Source organism: Salvelinus sp. IW2-2015, linkage group LG37, assembly GCF_002910315.2.
Source record: "Salvelinus sp. IW2-2015 linkage group LG37, ASM291031v2, whole genome shotgun sequence".
Classification (NCBI taxonomy): domain Eukaryota; kingdom Metazoa; phylum Chordata; class Actinopteri; order Salmoniformes; family Salmonidae; genus Salvelinus; species Salvelinus sp. IW2-2015.
Window position 1 is genome coordinate 14,170,850 of NC_036876.1, and position 17,296 is coordinate 14,188,145.

At 43.6% G+C, this 17,296-nt stretch overlaps 1 protein-coding gene across 2 annotated transcripts in view; it reads left to right on the top strand.

The window, feature by feature from the left end:
- Positions 1-17,296, top strand: part of ank2b (ankyrin 2b, neuronal) — a 134,412-nt gene that overhangs the window by 80,743 nt on the left and 36,373 nt on the right. Inside the window, exons 10-26 of one of the 2 annotated variants that reach the window (XM_070437907.1) lie at positions 75-173; positions 697-795; positions 934-1,032; positions 1,136-1,208; positions 1,710-1,784; positions 3,687-3,828; positions 4,289-4,376; positions 4,831-4,934; positions 7,346-7,381; positions 8,664-8,888; positions 9,603-9,701; positions 10,844-10,998; positions 11,298-11,509; positions 11,831-12,035; positions 16,163-16,488; positions 16,715-16,840; positions 16,970-17,092. In XM_070437907.1, coding sequence (XP_070294008.1) covers positions 75-173; positions 697-795; positions 934-1,032; positions 1,136-1,208; positions 1,710-1,784; positions 3,687-3,828; positions 4,289-4,376; positions 4,831-4,934; positions 7,346-7,381; positions 8,664-8,888; positions 9,603-9,701; positions 10,844-10,998; positions 11,298-11,509; positions 11,831-12,035; positions 16,163-16,488; positions 16,715-16,840; positions 16,970-17,092 — 2,286 coding nt within the window. The remainder of the gene's footprint in view (positions 1-74; positions 174-696; positions 796-933; positions 1,033-1,135; positions 1,209-1,709; positions 1,785-3,686; positions 3,829-4,288; positions 4,377-4,830; positions 4,935-7,345; positions 7,382-8,663; positions 8,889-9,602; positions 9,702-10,843; positions 10,999-11,297; positions 11,510-11,830; positions 12,036-16,162; positions 16,489-16,714; positions 16,841-16,969; positions 17,093-17,296) is intronic. The other variant, XM_070437908.1, reaches the window with a different exon arrangement.

The window sequence follows — 17,296 nt, forward strand, 5'->3', positions numbered from 1 at the left end:
ATGTCTGTTTCTCTTTTCACGATGTTGGTAGTAGATGTTTTGATGCTAACTGTGATTTACCATTATCGTTGCAGTTGGGTTACACTCCTCTGATCGTAGCCTGTCACTATGGCAATGCCAAGATGGTCAACTTCCTCTTACAGAACGGTGCTAGTGTCAATGCCAAAACCAAGGTAACACACCATGCACAAAACTAACACAGTGCACTCTTAGAAAAAAGCACCTTTTTTAAAAAGAGATACTTCTGGATTTTGAGAACGAGGCCCTTTATACAGTATACTTCCCCAGTCAGATTTCTATGTCTCTGTGTGCAGTTTGAAGGAAGTTAGCTAACTAGCGCTAGTGCAATGACTGGGGGTCAATGGTAACTGCTAGCATGCTAGTAGATACCATAGACTTCCAGTCATTATGCTAACTCTAGTTAGCATTGGCTCGCAAAACTACCTCTAACCTCCTTCATACTGGATACAGATACATACAAATTATATCCACGAGTTCATCTGACTGGGGAAGTAGATAAAGAACCTCGTACCTAAATTCCCAAAGTTTCCCTTTAACTGTGTTACGAATGTTCAATAATGCAATTATTTTCTTTGACAGGAAAGATAAAATGCTATCGTAAGGGTTCATACAGAATTTCTAAAATGTTCAGGCCTTGCCAGACAGTCATTACTCTGTTTGCCTTTCTCTTGTCAGAATGGGTACACTCCCCTCCACCAAGCAGCACAGCAAGGAAACACACACATCATCAATCTTCTGCTGCAGAGTGGAGCTAAGCCTAACAACATCACTGTGGTGAGTGGACTAGCTTCTGAACATGCACACACACACACACACACACACACACACACACACACACACACACACACACACACACACACACACACACACACACACACACACACACACTTATGTCTTTCTCCATCCTCTTAGAATGGTAACACAGCTCTGGCCATCGCCCGGCGACTTGGCTACATCTCGGTGGTAGACACACTCAAGGTTGTCACCGAGGAGATCATTACCTCGACAACCGTGAGTCACACAACTATCTCACTCCGCTATCCTTAAAATAAAGAATTCACACATGGTTTTGCCTATAAAGTTGGAATGATCTTATTTTGTTAATGTCGTTTAGACGGTGACAGAGAAACACAAGTTGAACGTCCCTGAGACTATGACTGAAGTCCTAGATGTCTCTGATGAGGAGGGTGAGTTTGCCACTTGATCCAGTCAGTATATGACCACAACCATGTCTAGAGACTGTCATTCTAAACCTCAAGTCCATTTATGTTTGCCCTACAAGAACTTCAGTTAACCCGACTTCGTGTTCAAATCCTGCCCCAGTTTACTGTAGACACTGATCGACTAATAGGCTATCTCAGTAAGCCTTCCCCAAATCCTTCCCGTTTTTCCCATTTCCCAATCCTACACTAAAAAAGGTGATATCTAGAACCTAAAAGGGTTCTTCGGCTGTACCCATAGGAGAACCCTTTGAAGAATCATTTTTGGTTCCAGGTAGAACCCTTTTGGGTTCCATATAAAACCCTTTCCGCAGAGGGTTCTACCTGGAACCAAAAAGGGTTTTACCTGGAACCAAAAAGGGTTCTCCTATGGGGACAGCCGAAGAACCTTTTTGTAACCCTTTTTTTCGGAGAGTCTAGTGTGTGTTGTGGTAGGCCAGTTTTCTCACTGTACTGTGTACTGTATAGGCCTACATACTGTACCCACAGTGCTGAAAGAGAGTGAGGATGATGTTCTGTCCGATGACTCCATGGATTTAGAAGGTACACCGTGTGAAGGTTGCCGTGGTGGTTACTATTGAAGAGGGTGTGACGGTTTGTCGTGGTAATTCGCATGGTGTGAGATTCCTCTGCGATGGTTGTGTAAAACGACCTGTCATGGATGAGTGGTTGAGAGGACATACTTGAACCTGCACTAAACTCGCCTACTGATATGGTTTGGATTCAAACATAGTGTGGTGAAACCAAGCTTGTGATATGCACATTTAGGCCCACTTCTCTAAATGTGGAACACTGGTTATCATTGCTGAAAGCATTAATGCTGTCAACAAACATTTATATTGACACTAGTGGTGGCCGTGCCCTCTTTAATGTCAATACGAGAATGTTTTTGTTTTGTCACGCTTCTTAAATATCAGCTAAGGGGAAAGGGTGGATTTTAAAAGCATTTTAATAGCATATTCAGATCCACATGTTCTGAGGACTTTAAGAAATGCTGCCCCTGGACTAGAGAGTGCCATTAAACTTCAAGCGAAAAGACACCAATTAAAACGGCAAAAGCTTGCCTGTACAGAACTCAGGAAGATAGTTTCACCCTGAGTGTTGTCAGTTCAAAGCGGATTTCAAATCCCCACTCGGAAATGCTGTGATCTATCTCCTATCACATGCCATGGCCGGGAAAGCCTGAATATGTAAGAATATGTAAGCTACTTTTGAAATGCTGCTAAGGGCTAACTTAACTTAAGCCTCCTTCAAAACACATGCCAATGCTTTACTGATTAATTCTGTATGGTTGATATTTATTAGCATTAGTGGGAATACTTGTTAAAGGCAGTTAGTTCCACTCTTCCAGGCCCTCTGTCATGGCTCATAAAGTTTGTGCATTTAGGGCCAATCTGTGTTTATGTGAACAGTCACCTCATAGACGTGGCAATGCATTACGGATATGGAAGATTTTTCTTTTTCCTGGCTCTTCCGGTTGCGCAGTGAATTCACTTTACTTCTCGAGGGAAACTTGGATCATAAGAGTGGAGTGGTTGGCAGTGATTTTGGTGGAAAATGGACACACCCTGTCAATAGTTGTGTTTTGGAAGCTGGGTTTGGTTTTGCAGACAGTGTGGCTGTTCTAACCGACATTTCTTGCTATTGGATGTGTTGTAAATGACATTGCTTTGTGAGTATTTCTTCTCAACCCGCATCTCATAGCTTGCTTTACCCTTACAGTTGTGGTGCTACTGTGCATATGACTAAACGTCGTGGTAATGTGATCATATTGTGGCTGTTTTTCTTTTCTTCCTTTTGTTCCTAACTTTTCCTTCTCCAGGCAGTGGTTATGCTATTGACACAGGAACATCTCTATCAGCCTACAGTATGTTTCTCACTTGTTCTGCCAGCACATCCTCCAGTATGCTACCTGCTCCCCTTAGGCACTTGTCACACAATGGTGCCAACCCGAACTGTACTGTACTGATTGAGATTTTTTTTTAAATCATCACACTGTCCTTTCCAGTTGGGTTCGCTAATTTTGGTGGGGTCGTTGGATGCGTAACCAGGCCAGCACAGTACAGCTCGACTCAGTTTGCTTCAGCGCTGTAGGGGGGAAAGGGGTTTAGTGACTCTGCCCCCTGCTGTCCAGTAGTGGTAACAGCAGCAGTAGAGCTTTATGACGTGGTGGAGACCAGGCAGAGATGAGCTGTGTCTCCCAGCTCATCTGTAGTGCTTCAGTAACTGTAAGCGCTTATATCTGACGACAAAAAAGGACTGTATGTGTGTGTGACTGTGTGTGTGTGTGTCACTAAGCCTCACGATGACACACACACCCTAGGTAAGGGCTGGCCCCTGCGTGTATGTATGCTTGCTAACTGTAGTCACATCACAATGTCCCCTTCCCCTACAATACCCGTATTCTCTTCCGTGTATCGCAACCCGCATCCCTCTCTCCTCCAGGTGACGACACGATGACAGGGGACGGAGGGGAGTACTTGAGGGCAGAGGACCTGAGGGAACTGGGAGATGACTCCTTGCCTGGACAGTACATGGATGGGATGAACTACCTGCGCTTCAGTCTGGAGGGGGGACGCTCTGACAGGTAGAGTATATACACCGGATGAAGGAGAAGGGTGTGTGTGTGTGTGTGTGTGCGTGTGTGCGTGCGTGTGTGTGTGTGTGTGTGTGAGAGAGTGTATGATCTAATTTGTGGTGAATGCACGAATGTTTGTGCTGAAGTTTCTGATGAATTTCAACTAATTTCTCTTCCTCCTTACCATGCTTACTGTACCTAGTCGAATGCAAAGGTATGTGATATAAATGCTATTGTCTCTCTATGATTGAGTCAGTCCACATCCGTCGCAGAACTACTGTAGTAGTTTTGAAGCAGTTTTTTTGTAGTACTACTCCGACTATCGCCGTCCATTTTTCCTTGATTTTACAGTACTTCACTTGTGCCATGTCTCATGGATAGATTTGTGCCATAATGGGTGGTGAACACTGTTTTAGCTGTGTGTGATGTTTCCATGGCTACCTACGTCACCTTTTCCTCCTCTCCTCAGTTTGGACAGGTCCTACACTCCCAGTCACCACGGTTACTACTCTCCAAAACACGAAAGCATGATAGAGGAGATGCTCACCAGCCACAACGTAAGTAAAGAGTTTACCTTCTCACATCCACGACTGTAAAGGGATGAACCAGGCCTCGAGACTCATCTATTGCAACGGAAACATATTGTGCATGCTATGCATTGCTCAAAGCAGTTGCTCTGCTCAATACAGGAAATATGTTACTTTGATTCATAGGGTCGTAATGTCTTGACGTTGAATAACTCCTGTATTGGAATGTAGTGAGTGCTCTTAGAAATGTACTTTATTCGACTGTAGATCATTCAAAGTGTGAGTTTAGATGAACGTCGCTGTCTATTCAGAGACGGGTACTGTAAAGTAGCGCAAGCTGTTGTAAAATTGCATTGTGTCAATGTTATTGCATCTGTCCCTAATCAAAAAAAAAGTCTAATAAAGTTGAGGTGCAATGTGTGTGTGTGTAACCGACTGTTGGCTGTGGCATGTCCTTAACAAGTGGCTCTTTGTTGGTTGCCAGGTGTCGTCTCTTGCCAGGGAAAATGAAAAGGACTCGTATCGTCTGAGCTGGGGCACAGAAAATCTGGACAATGTGGCACTGTCCTCCAGCCCGATCCACTCTGGGTAGGTACAGCGGGCACAGGGAGTACACAGAAGGGTTGGGCTTTAACTATCAAAACATGTATTTTTTTTAAACTAATTTTGGTACAAAAGCTGCAACAGTTATCTGGTCTAACCCATCCTGAATGCAGGTTTCCCTTGAGCCTAGTGCGTTCAGCCCTGTTCAACAGACACTAGAGCAACGGTGGGTCCAGGCAGCTCGTTTATTATTTATTTATTTTCGTTCTGAAAACAGAATCACGATCTTTTGTAATCCTACTCCAAGGCCCATCTGTTAAGCGGCTTTGGGAGATAACACTATGAAGAGCAGTAATGAATAATGTTAGCACTCATTATAGACATATTAGTCTAATGCATTGTGATATGAAGATCCCCTGTCATCCTCTAGTTAACTCTCTCTGCCATGCTAATTGATGACGGAAGATAATCCCTCTTTGTAATAATGACACAAGTCCTGAATCAGTAATGTAAGGCTACTGAGAGTGTCTCGAAGTACTGGTTTAGGACAAGCGGTACGACAAACTATTTGGAACATTGTCCAAAGACACTGAGGATTCTGGTCCACAGGGATGGGGAGTATGGTTAATTTTCTTCTCTTTCAGCCCTAGAGACGTTTTCTTTTATATCCCTATCTATCGTTCTATCTACAGTGCCTTCGGAAAGTATTCAGCCCCTTGTATATTTCCACATTTTGTTACGTTACAGCCTTATTCTAAAATAGATTTTTTTTTAATTAAAAAGTCCTCATCAATCTACACACAATGCCCCATAATGACAAAGCGAGAACAGTTTTTTTGCATTTTTTCAAATGTATAAAAGATTCAAAAGACATACTTTATTTACATAAGTATTCAGACCCTTTGCTATGAGACTCGAAATTTAGTTCAGGTGCATCCTGTTTCCTTTTTATCATCCTTGAGATGTTTCTACAACTTGATTGGAGTCCACCTGTGATAAATTCTATTGATTGGACATGATTTGGAAAGGCACATACCTGTCTATGTGCACGTCAGAGCAAAAACCAAGCTACGAGGTCAAAGGAATTAGACAGGATTGCGTCGAGGCACAAATCTGGGGAAGGCTACCAAAAAATGTCTGCAGCATTGTAGGTCCCCAAGAACACTGTGGCCTCCATCATTCTTAAATGGAAGAAGTTTGGAACCACCAAGACTCTTCCCGAGAGCTGTCCTCCCGGCCAAACTGAGCAATCGGGGGAGAAGGGTCTTGGTCAGGGAGGTGACCAAATACCCGATTGTCACTCTGACAGAGCTCCAGAGTTCCTTTGGGGAGATGGGTGAACCTTCCAGAAGGACAACCATCTCTGCAGCACTGCACCAATCATGCCTTTATGGTAGAGTGGCCAGACAGAAGCCACTCCTCACTAAAAGGCACATGACAGCCTTCTTGGAGTTTGCCAAAAGGCACCTAAAGGACTCTCAGACCATGAGAAACAAGATACTCTGGTCTGATGAAACCAAGATTGAACTATTTGGCCTCAATGCCAAGTGTCACGTCTGGAGGAAACCTGGTACCATCCCTACGGTGAAGCATGGTGGTTGCAGCATCATGCTAGGGGGATGTTTTTCAGCAGCAGGGCCTGGGAGACTAGTCAGAATCGAGGGAAAGATGAACGGAGCAAAGTACAGAGAGATCCTTGATGAAAACTTGCTCCAGAGCCCTTAGTACCGCAGACTGGGGGCGAAGGTTCTCCTTCCAACAGGACAACGACCCTAAGCACACAGCCAAGATAACGCAGGAGTGGCTTTGGCACAAGTCTCTGTATGTCCTTGAGTGGCGCAGCCACTGAGCCTGGACTTGAACCCGATCGAACATCTCTGGAGAGACCTGAAAATAGCTCCCCACCCAACCTGACAGAGCTTGAGAGGATCTGCAGAGAAGAATGGGAGAAACTCCCCAAATACAGGTGTGCCAAGCTTGTAGCTTCATAGCCAAGAAGACTTGAGGCTGTAATCGCTGCCAAAGGTGCTTCAACAAAGTACTGAGAAAAGGGTCTGAATACTTATGTAAATGTAATATTTCATTTTTTATATTTTTTTTAAAAAAAGTGTCATTTTGGGGTATTGTGTGTAGATTGATGAGGGAAAAAACAATTTAATCAATTTTAGAATAAGGCTGTAACGTAACAAAATGTAGAAAAAGTCAAGGGGTCTGAATACTTTCCGAATACACTGTATATTTCTTTATTTCTATCCAGCTATCTCTCTCTCTCTCTCTCTCTCTCTCTCTCTCTCTCTCTCTCTCTCTCTCTCTCTCTCTCTCTCTCTCTCTCTCTCTCTCTCTCTCTCTCTCTCTCTCTCTCTCTCTCTCTCTCTCTCTCTCTCTCTCTCTCTCTCTCTCTCTCTCTCTCTCTCTCTCTCTCTCTTTGTCTCATGGGGTCTCTGTTCTGTTTTCAGCCATTCCTCTCCGTGCCATGATCATGGCGACAGCAGGTGATCTACTGCACCTTGGTTTCCTCCTCTTCATCCTCCTCTTCACACTCCTCCTCCTCTCTTTCACAGTGTGCTCTCCTTCTAGAGAGATGTGTTTGTTTGTGTGGTTGTTTCACACATGCCTGTCTTGCGAGTGCAGCACTACTAACAGATGTTTCCCATGTTCCACTATTCCCCCGTTTTAGCTTTTGATCACTCGGACATTTGTCAACGTTTATATACATTTTTACACAGGCCTCTTTGTTAGGGACATAATTTGCTCCTAGTGCTGCATCAAAGAGTCACACACATTGCCTCATCGTCATTGGTCAGCCATTGTGTCCATCTTGGTTGAATCCTGTTGACTCATGGAGGCCATTTTGTTTGTTGTTTAATTGTGTTTGGTCGATTCACAGCTGCAAGGTTCTAGGGCTCTATTCAATCAGATCTGCTTCAGCCGACATCCGTATAGCGGTTGTTTTGGTGGTGTCAGAGCTTGCGGTGGTACTGCGTTAGAGCTGTCAAGTCCACAAGCGGCTCCTGGCATTATAGCCTACCTGAAGTGGACATTGCCGTTGGCTGCACAGAGTTGCATTAAGAGAAATCCCATGCAGCCTTGTTAACAAGTTTGAACGCTGGAATGTGAGATGTAATTTTCACCTCAATTAGGCTGATTACAATCCTCATTATTAAGTTGAATGATTTTCAATTTGAGTGTCATTATTTTTAACATAGCCTATATTTTTCTCATTCTTGAATTCTAACGCGAGTGGGATGGGTGTTGCTTCGTGACACTGCCAAAACATCAGCTATGCGGGTGTCGGATATCGCCGGTTAGCGCTTGATCTGATTGAATCCAGGCCCCTTGTGTTTTTGTGTTTGACCAATCTCCATGTTTGCCGCTGTACCGTATTGTTCAGTCTGCGTGTTGGAGTGTTGTTTTAATGGTTTGTTTGCTTTACCATAACATACTGGTGTCACCGGTGAAGTGCGTTAGCAGCTCCTTCACATTAGCCGTAACAGTATGTGGTGTCACACCCATTCCCCTCTCACTCACAGTCTGGTGTTTGTGCATGTAGGTACGCAGTGAAACTGTAATTCTTATGTTTGTGTGTTTTAACATGGATTCATATTTGTCTGCATATTTTCACCCCCCAAAAATTGTATTTTGCTGAAAGTTATGTAAATGATCTGTGTAAAGGGAAGTACAAAGATGTACTACTGTATTTGTCACAATGCTTAAAAATATCTTTCTCTTCATTTTGTAAACATCACATCTGCCCCCCGCCCATTTCCTTAACAGCTTCCTGGTTAGCTTCATGGTGGACGCCAGGGGCGGAGCCATGCGGGGTTGCCGTCACAACGGCCTGCGCATCATTATCCCGCCGCGGAAGTGCAGCGCGCCCACGCGGGTGACCTGCCGGCTGGTGAAGAGGCACCGCCTGGCCACCATGCCCCCCATGGTGGAAGGAGAGGGCCTGGCCAGCAGGCTGATCGAGGTGGGGCCCGTCGGAGCCCAGTTCCTCGGGTAAGAAAATATGGGATGGAGGGAGGGGGTGAAAGTGTGAAAGGGAGAGGAAGTTGTATAGAGGGGCAGGATGTCAGAGTGGGACAATGAAAGAGAGCGAGGAGATGTCAGAGATTACGACGTATGTTGTGAGAGTCCAAGACTCAAGAGTGCGTGAGGTGAGAATGCTACGAGCAAAAAGGAAAAGAGACGGTGTGCGTCAAAGGACACCATAGGCCTACTGTATGAATGAAAACCTGAGAATGTTGCTGCCCCTCTTCTTTTTCTCAGATTAATTTCACCCTGCCAATGCCTTACTAAAACGGTCTATGCTCTTTGCTTCTTCCCAGTGGCAAGGGCCTTGCTTGTTTTCTTTTTAAACAGCATTCCAGCTCTAACTCAACCATTTTTAGGAGACTAACTGTTTCTATGAGACGCAAGGAAACAGAAAACTGCAAAAGAACACTGCTCCATGATTGATTTGATATGTAGGTTTCCACTAAGAGAGGCTGTCTACCGATAATATATTACTGCCCCCTGATGGTGACGTTTATAATAACTTCCACTTTGAAAGCTCTGTGTATTTAAAGCCCTGTGTATTTACCACGATGTCATGATGACGGCCTCCACTCCACTCAGCCAAAAGGCTCTCACAAAACCCAACTAGTCACCCATTATCTTGACTACTTCCGCTCTCTCTCCCCCACTGCTGCTAACGGACGGTTGGTCTCACAGTAAACTGCACCTTCCCACTGCCCCACCCCCTCTTAACGAGGGTGAGAGCCTCGTTAGCCGCATCCTGCAGCTCGGGCCACCCGGGACAAAATTCCTTGGGTAGGGGACAACGAAACATATGAAACAATCCATGGATGCTACTAGTTCCATTTTATAGCCTCCTCATTTTATGTTTTGACTCTCTGTGATATGTTGTGTCTGTGACCTCACCTGTATGCTATGTGTGCTAGTGTCGTGCTGGGCCAGGTTTCCCAAAAGTTAACCGTTAGGAGCATCGCTAACCTTCGTAGGAGCGTCGTTAAATCCCCGAGCTGTTTCCCGAAACCAGCGTTGTTAACGTTTGCACTTGAAAACTTGTTTTTGCAATTGATACGAACAAGTGACGTATAAAAATATGCCTCAAATGAAAACTGAGATGACTTCCTTAAAATATAAATATGTTCAATCAATTGAGTTCTATTTTGCTACTTGTAGGCTGCTGTCTGTAATTTGTATCAATGTATTTCGTGATGTGTAGTCTAACATGTGATTGGTGATTTAGTGCTTTTTTTAATTGGGTAAAGCATTTTCAATAATCCGCCTCAATATTTGCAGCCGTAGGTGGTAATATCTCTCTGGTAGCTGATCCGTCATCAGTTTTGTGAAATAATGATCATGCTAAGGTAAGATTTAAATGGAGAAAGCTGATCCGAGAGCAGCGCCTCCTTTATTTCGATCCTATCAGTACCGACACATGCTCCAACGACTCCACTTCGCGAACATGGTGCTTTGGGATGCGCATGTTACATCTTCGTCCGTTGTAGGAAAGATGCATCGTTAAAACACTTGTAAGCTTAAATTCCATCGCTATCGGTTAACCGGGCCCAGGTGTCTTGCCCCGCTCTCTGTCGTAGCATCCCAGACACTACATTGTATGTTTGTTTTTTGTTCCTAGTTTTCGCCTCCTTACCTTGTGGTTGGCTTTCTATGTTTAGTGCTGTCTGTTTGCCTGTTCAACCTCATGGTTTTATTGGTTCATTTGATATCTTGGTGGATGTTTAGCATGACTGTCCCATAAGCATTTGTAGTTGACACACTGTACTGTGCTCATCAGGTGAGAAATGTGATTGGTTACACACACTCTTTACACACACACACACACACCCACGCATATATTGTACACACACGTACATACATAACCCCCCCCGCCCCATCTCCACCCGCACACACACACTCACCGTGCACCCTGTCCCTGGTCGCAGGCCTGTAGTGGTGGAGATCCCTCACTTCGCTGCCCTGAGGGGGAAGGAGAGGGAGCTGGTGATCATGAGGAGTGAGACAGGAGAGAGCTGGAAGGAGCACCACTGTGAACACACCGAGGAGGAGCTCAACCAGATCCTCAACGGCATGGACGAGGGTGAGTGTGATGTCGTCAACGCGAGACAACACTTAGCGCTCATCATCATTAGAGGCCATTGCCAAGAGGCCCGGCTCAAATACTTCAGAGAAGCATTCCCTCCTGCCTCCCTTTCTTGGAGTATTCACGGATCTAAAATGGATGGATAGGTGAAAGCGAGGATTACACCAACCCAGTCATGTGAGCAGTGATTACTCCAAGGGGGGAGGAAGGAAGAAATCGTTGTCAAGGTATTTCAACAGAGCCATAATCTGAATCAATGTCAAATGAACCACCATTCCTTCTGTCCTCCTCTCCAGAACTGGACCCTCCAGAGGAGCTGGAGAAGAAGCGTATCTGCCGCATCATCACCAGGGACTTCCCCCAGTACTTTGCGGTGGTGTCCCGGGTCAAACAGGACAGTAACCTGATCGGTCCAGAGGGGGGCATCCTCAGCAGCACGGTGGTGCCTACGGTCCAGGCCGTCTTCCCAGAGGGAGCCCTCACCAAGAGGATCAAAGTGGGACTACAGGTAATTTACTTCAAATATTCTCTTCGTAAAGTGAAAACACCATTTCATTTGAGTGTCTGTAAAATTTTCTCGATTTATTTTCCCAATTAATGGGGGCCTATGGCATGAGCGGCAGTCAGGAGAAGTTATAATCAAAAAGAATGGCACGTTGATTCTGAGGCAGAGCTTTAATGTAGCAAAAGTTAAATACGTTGAGTATTTTATGAGTACTACACTGTCATCCTGTTTTATCAACGTCATAATCCATGTTTTAACGCCAAAGCCGATCCAAGGTATCTCTAATGTCAGTCTACTTCTAAAGCCGTCACCTGTCATCTCCAGGCTCAGCCAATGAACGTGGACGTGGTGAAGAAGCTCCTGGGGAACAAGGCTACGTTCAGCCCCATCGTGACCCTGGAGCCCCGGAGGAGGAAGTTCCATAAACCCATAACCATGACCATCCCCATCCCCAAGAGTAACACTGACCCTGTGGTCAATGGCTTCGGCGGGGACCAGCCCACCCTGCGCCTGCTCTGTAGTATCACAGGTTAGAGAGAAGGGTGGATTGAACGCACACACACATATACACAGATATATACAGTACCAAACAAATGTTTGGACACAGCTACTCATTCAAGGGTTTTTCTTTATTTTTACTGTTTTCTACACTGTAGAATAATAGTAAAGATATCAAAACTATGAAATAACACGTATGGAATCACGTAGCAACCAAAAAAGTGTTCAACAAATCAAAATATTTTAGATTCTTCAAAGTAGCCACCCTTTGCCTTGATGACTGCTTTGCACACTCTTGGTATTTTCTCAATCAGCTCCACCTGGAATGCTTTTCCAACAGTCTTGAAGGAGTTTCCACATATGCTGAGCACTTGTTGGCTGCTTTTCCTTCACTCTGCAGTCCAACTCATCCCAAACCATCTCAATTGGGTTGAGGTCGGATGATTGTGGTGGCCAGGTCATCTGATGCAGCACTCCATCACTCTCCTTCTTGGTCAAATAGCTCTTACACAGCCTGGAGGTGTGTTGGGTCATTGTCCTGTTGAAAAACAAATGATAGTTCCATTAAGCGCAAACCAGATGGGATGGCGTATCGCTGCAGAATGCTGTGGTAGCCATGCTGGTTAAGTGTGCCTTGAATTCTAGACAAATCACAGAGAGCCACCAGAAAAGCACCCTCACACCATCACACCTCATCCTCCATGCTTCACGATGGGAACCACACATGCAGAGTTCATCCGTTCACCTACTCTGCGTCTCACAAAGACACGGCGGTTGGAACCAAAAATCTCAAATTTGGACTCATCAGACCAAAGGACAGATTTCCACCAGTCTAATGTCCATTGCTCGTGTTTCTTGGCCCAAGCAAGTCTCTTCTTCTTATTGGTGTCCTTTAGTAGTGGTTTCTTTGCATCAATTTGACCATGAAGGCCTGATTCACGCAGTCTCCTCTGAACAGTTGATGTTGAGATGTGTCTGTTACTTGAACTCTGTGAAGCATTTATTTGGAATGCAATTTCTGAGGCTGGAAACTCTAATGAACTTATCCTCCGCAGCAGAGGTAACTCTGGGTCTTCCATTCCTGTGGCGGTCCTCATGAGAGACAGTTTCATCATAGCACTTGATGGTATTTGCGACTGCACTTGAAGAAACTTTCAAAGTTCTAGAAATGTTCCGTATTGACTGACCTTCATGTCTTAATGTAATGATGGACTGTCGTTTCTCTTTGCTAATTTGAGCTGTTCTTGCCATAATATGGACTTAGTCTTTTACCAAATAGGTCTATCTTCTGTATACCACCCCTAACTTGTCACAACACAACTGATTGGCTCAAATGCATTAAGAAAGAAAGAAATTCCACAAATTAACTTTTAACAAGGCACATCTGTTAATTGAAATGCATTCCAGGTGACTACCTCATGAAGCTGGTTGAGAGAATGCCAAGAGTGTGCAAAGAAGAATCTCAAATATAAAATATACTTTTTTGGTTACTACATGATTCCATATGTGTTATTTCATAGTTTTGATGACTTCACTATTATTCTACAATGTAGAAAATAGTAAAAAATAAAGAAAAACCCTTGAATAAGTAGGCGTGTCCAAACTTTTGACTGATACTTTACATACAGTGGTTCGTCCTTTAAAAGTTGCGGGCTTACGCCACAGGACTTACAGGCTTACGCCACAGGCTTACGCCACAGGACAGGACTTACCACGCAGTGGTACCCTGCGTCACCACTTCATTGCTCCAGACCAGCGCAAGGGGGAGTTAGAGCACTGATTATGCTTTTGGGTCCTACTGTGTCTCTAAATGACAATGAATGGGCGACATAAACCTGAATAGAAACTGATAACTGTGCACGACTTCAGTGTTACTTAGTAAAACTGTTGTTACACTAAGGTTTTTATTATTTTATTTTGTTAGGATTATTTAACTCTTACTGTAGTCGTGTAGCCCACTCCCGACCGGTCATGTTGTACAGTGTCTGAGTGGCGCAATGGTCTAAGACACAGCATAGCAGTGGAAGCTGTGTTGCTACAGATGCTGGTTCAATACCTGTGCTGGGCCTCGACTGGGAGACCCATGAGAAAAATATGGGAAGTTAGGTTTTTGTTTTTTCTCCCTCTAAAAACAGAAATAAATCATTCTAAATAACAAACTGGCTTTATTTACAAATTAGTAACAATGTCTCACCCCATGTTCAATAATGGCCTATTTCTCGCTTATTTTGCGTTATTTGAAGACGAAATCCTCTCCAAAATATTTAAGGGGCATTGCACTAATAATGGCGCTGACTAGGGAAACGTTCCCGCTGTTCTGTTCTTAGTGCCAATCTGCACGTTCAAACTATAACAATGTAGCTAATAATGGCATCTTTATGCTTTCATTAATAAAATAATGATAAAAATACTCTTTCAAAATGCAGATGTTCATTTAGTTATGGATCCATAACGAATTACTACGGGAATAAATATCAGTGAATTACAGAAATATTGGAACAAAGTTGTCTAATGAAGGAAAACAAATTGTTGCTTACTGGAAAATACTCTTTCAAACACACATGGTCACGTTGTACAGCGTTATTATGGCTATTAGCAGGGCTATATTTTGGCCTTTCTAAATATTTTTTGGGCCTTTATTCAGATTACAATCGCTCACTGTTGTTTCTTTGAAAACGAAATAATAAAAAAAATGTCGATATTGTCACGAACGTCGTAGTGAGGAGACCAAAGCGCAGCGTGATGTGAATACATACTTTTAATTTAAGACGAATAAACACGAAGAACACTAAACAAACTAACAAAATGAACGTGACCGCTATAAACAATGAGTGCATACATGCAACCTCACATAGACAATAACCCACAAACCAGACTGGAAAATGGCAACCTAAGTAGGATCCCCAATCAGAGACAACGATCAACAGCTGCCTCTGATTGGGAACCAATCTAGGCCACCATAGACCTACATATGTCTAGACTAGACACACACACCTAGGCATATAAAAAAAACCTAGACAAGACAAAAACACACATACCACCCTCGTCACACCCTGACCTAACCAAAATAATTAAGAAAACAAAGAATACTAAGGTCAGGGCGTGACAGATATGTATATATATAGCTGTGGGCATCTATTTCAACACCGTTTCGTGCTGCTCTGAGACAAACATGGAGAAAGAAAATGTTCAATTATATTCCATGATATTCTTAAGATATTGACTGAATATAATCAAGTGATGTCTGCTAAATAATCAAGTTAGGTTTCTCCAGAAATAAATTATTCTAAATAACAAACTGGCTTTATTTACAAATGAGTGAGAATGTCTCACCCCATGTTCAAGAATTGCCTTTTTCTCGATCACTCTAGGTTAAATGAAAACAAAATCTCCAAAATATCGTTACTTTTTAAACAAAGCGATTATTATTAATTAATTCATTTAGAATTATATAAAAGTCCCTTAGATATTCTCACAGATCAGGTTTGCCCTAATGAAAAATGCCCCTTAGATATTAATTTAGAATCCTCCAATCCTCTAAATGTAATTATTTGCGGAGAGTCACGTCATTGAAAAAATATTTTTAGATATACTGTAGGCCTACCATAGACAAAATGAGTATTGGTTAGACTACAATTAGGGTGTGGAAATGTTATGCCCCTTAGATATTAATTTACAATCCTCCAATCCTCTTAAGCTGTAGCCTACTCTCGACCGTCACGTTGTACAGCGCAATATTTTCCATTCCATCCTAACGGAAACCCTGAGGGTTTTGTTTTTCTTGGAATAGAAACACCATAATATTAATCAAATTAATTAAGCCACATTTCTTAAAATCAATCCCATGTACTATGTTATTACAAAAAAGGTTTTAAATTCTCTAGTAATGCCAATATGGGAGACTATCAAATGCTTCTCAAAGTTGCCCTCTGGTGGTCAAACTAGCACTAACTTGCATTAACGTAAAAAAATGACTGCCAATTAAATAACGTATATTGAATATGACGCAACTTTTAAAGGAGGAACCACTGTACATACATACATACATACAAAGTGTACACACACACTGACACACACACACACACTGCAGGGACACACACAAACCATGATGTCTGTAGCTAACCTTCTAACATTTTTAAATTGTATTCTTCTTCTAAGGTGGAACGACGCCAGCCCAATGGGAGGACATTACAGGAACCACGCCCCTAACGTTCATCAACGACTGTGTCTCCTTCACGACCAACGTGTCGGCCAGGTTCTGGCTGATAGACTGTCGGCAGGCGCAGGAGTCAGTAAACTTCTCCACTTCGGTCTACAGGGAGATCATCTGCGTTCCTTACATGGCCAAGTTCGTCATCTTCGCCAAGACCCACGACCCCATTGAAGCGCGGCTCCGCTGCTTCTGCATGACTGACGACAAGATGGACAAGACCCTCGAGCAACAGGAGAACTTCACAGAGGTGGCCAGGAGCAGAGACGTAGAGGTGGGTGTCATGGTAGAGGTGTGGTCAAGGGCTAGGAGGGATGTACCTTTAAGCTTTTTCTGTAGATTTCCCTTCTGTAAATATTGTATTCTCCAGTGAAAGGTGTAGTAAACTGCCAGTAAAGTGTGAAGGCTTAGTAAATCACCATAGATTACTAACAGGGATGGGTTTGGTATGTTTCTAACCTCAGCTAAAATAAATGTGTCTGATGTGTGCTTCTCTTCAGGTCCTGGAGGGCAAACCCATCTATGCAGACTGCTTTGGCAATCTGGTCCCTCTCACCAAGAGTGGCCAGCACCATCTCTTCAGCTTCTTTGCCTTCAAAGAGAACAGGCTGGCACTCTTCATCAAGGTGGGTATTACTGGGCCATCATTCGTACACTCTTCCATATCATTTACTTTATTACAAACTAGTCGTGTATCGTAAACTGTATGTTAATGGATTGACTGACTGGCGATAATGATGCCGATGATTCCACAGATCCGAGACAACACTCAGGATCCGTGTGGCCGTCTGTCCTTTATGAAAGAGCCCAGGTCTTATAGAAGTCTGGCCCACAACGCTATATGCAACCTGAACATCACACTACCATCCTACTCAAAGGTAAGAACACTGTAACATTACCTCCACCTAAACACACAGCCTAGGAAACACCTAGGACCTGGAATTGTTCCTGGTCATGTGACCTTACCAGGACAAATCTGGGTCCTGTATAGCACACCAGCAGTTACCATTGCATGCCTGAGTGTTCGTCATTGCTGACTTAAGTCAAATTGATTGATTGACTTGTGTATTCAAGAGTAACTG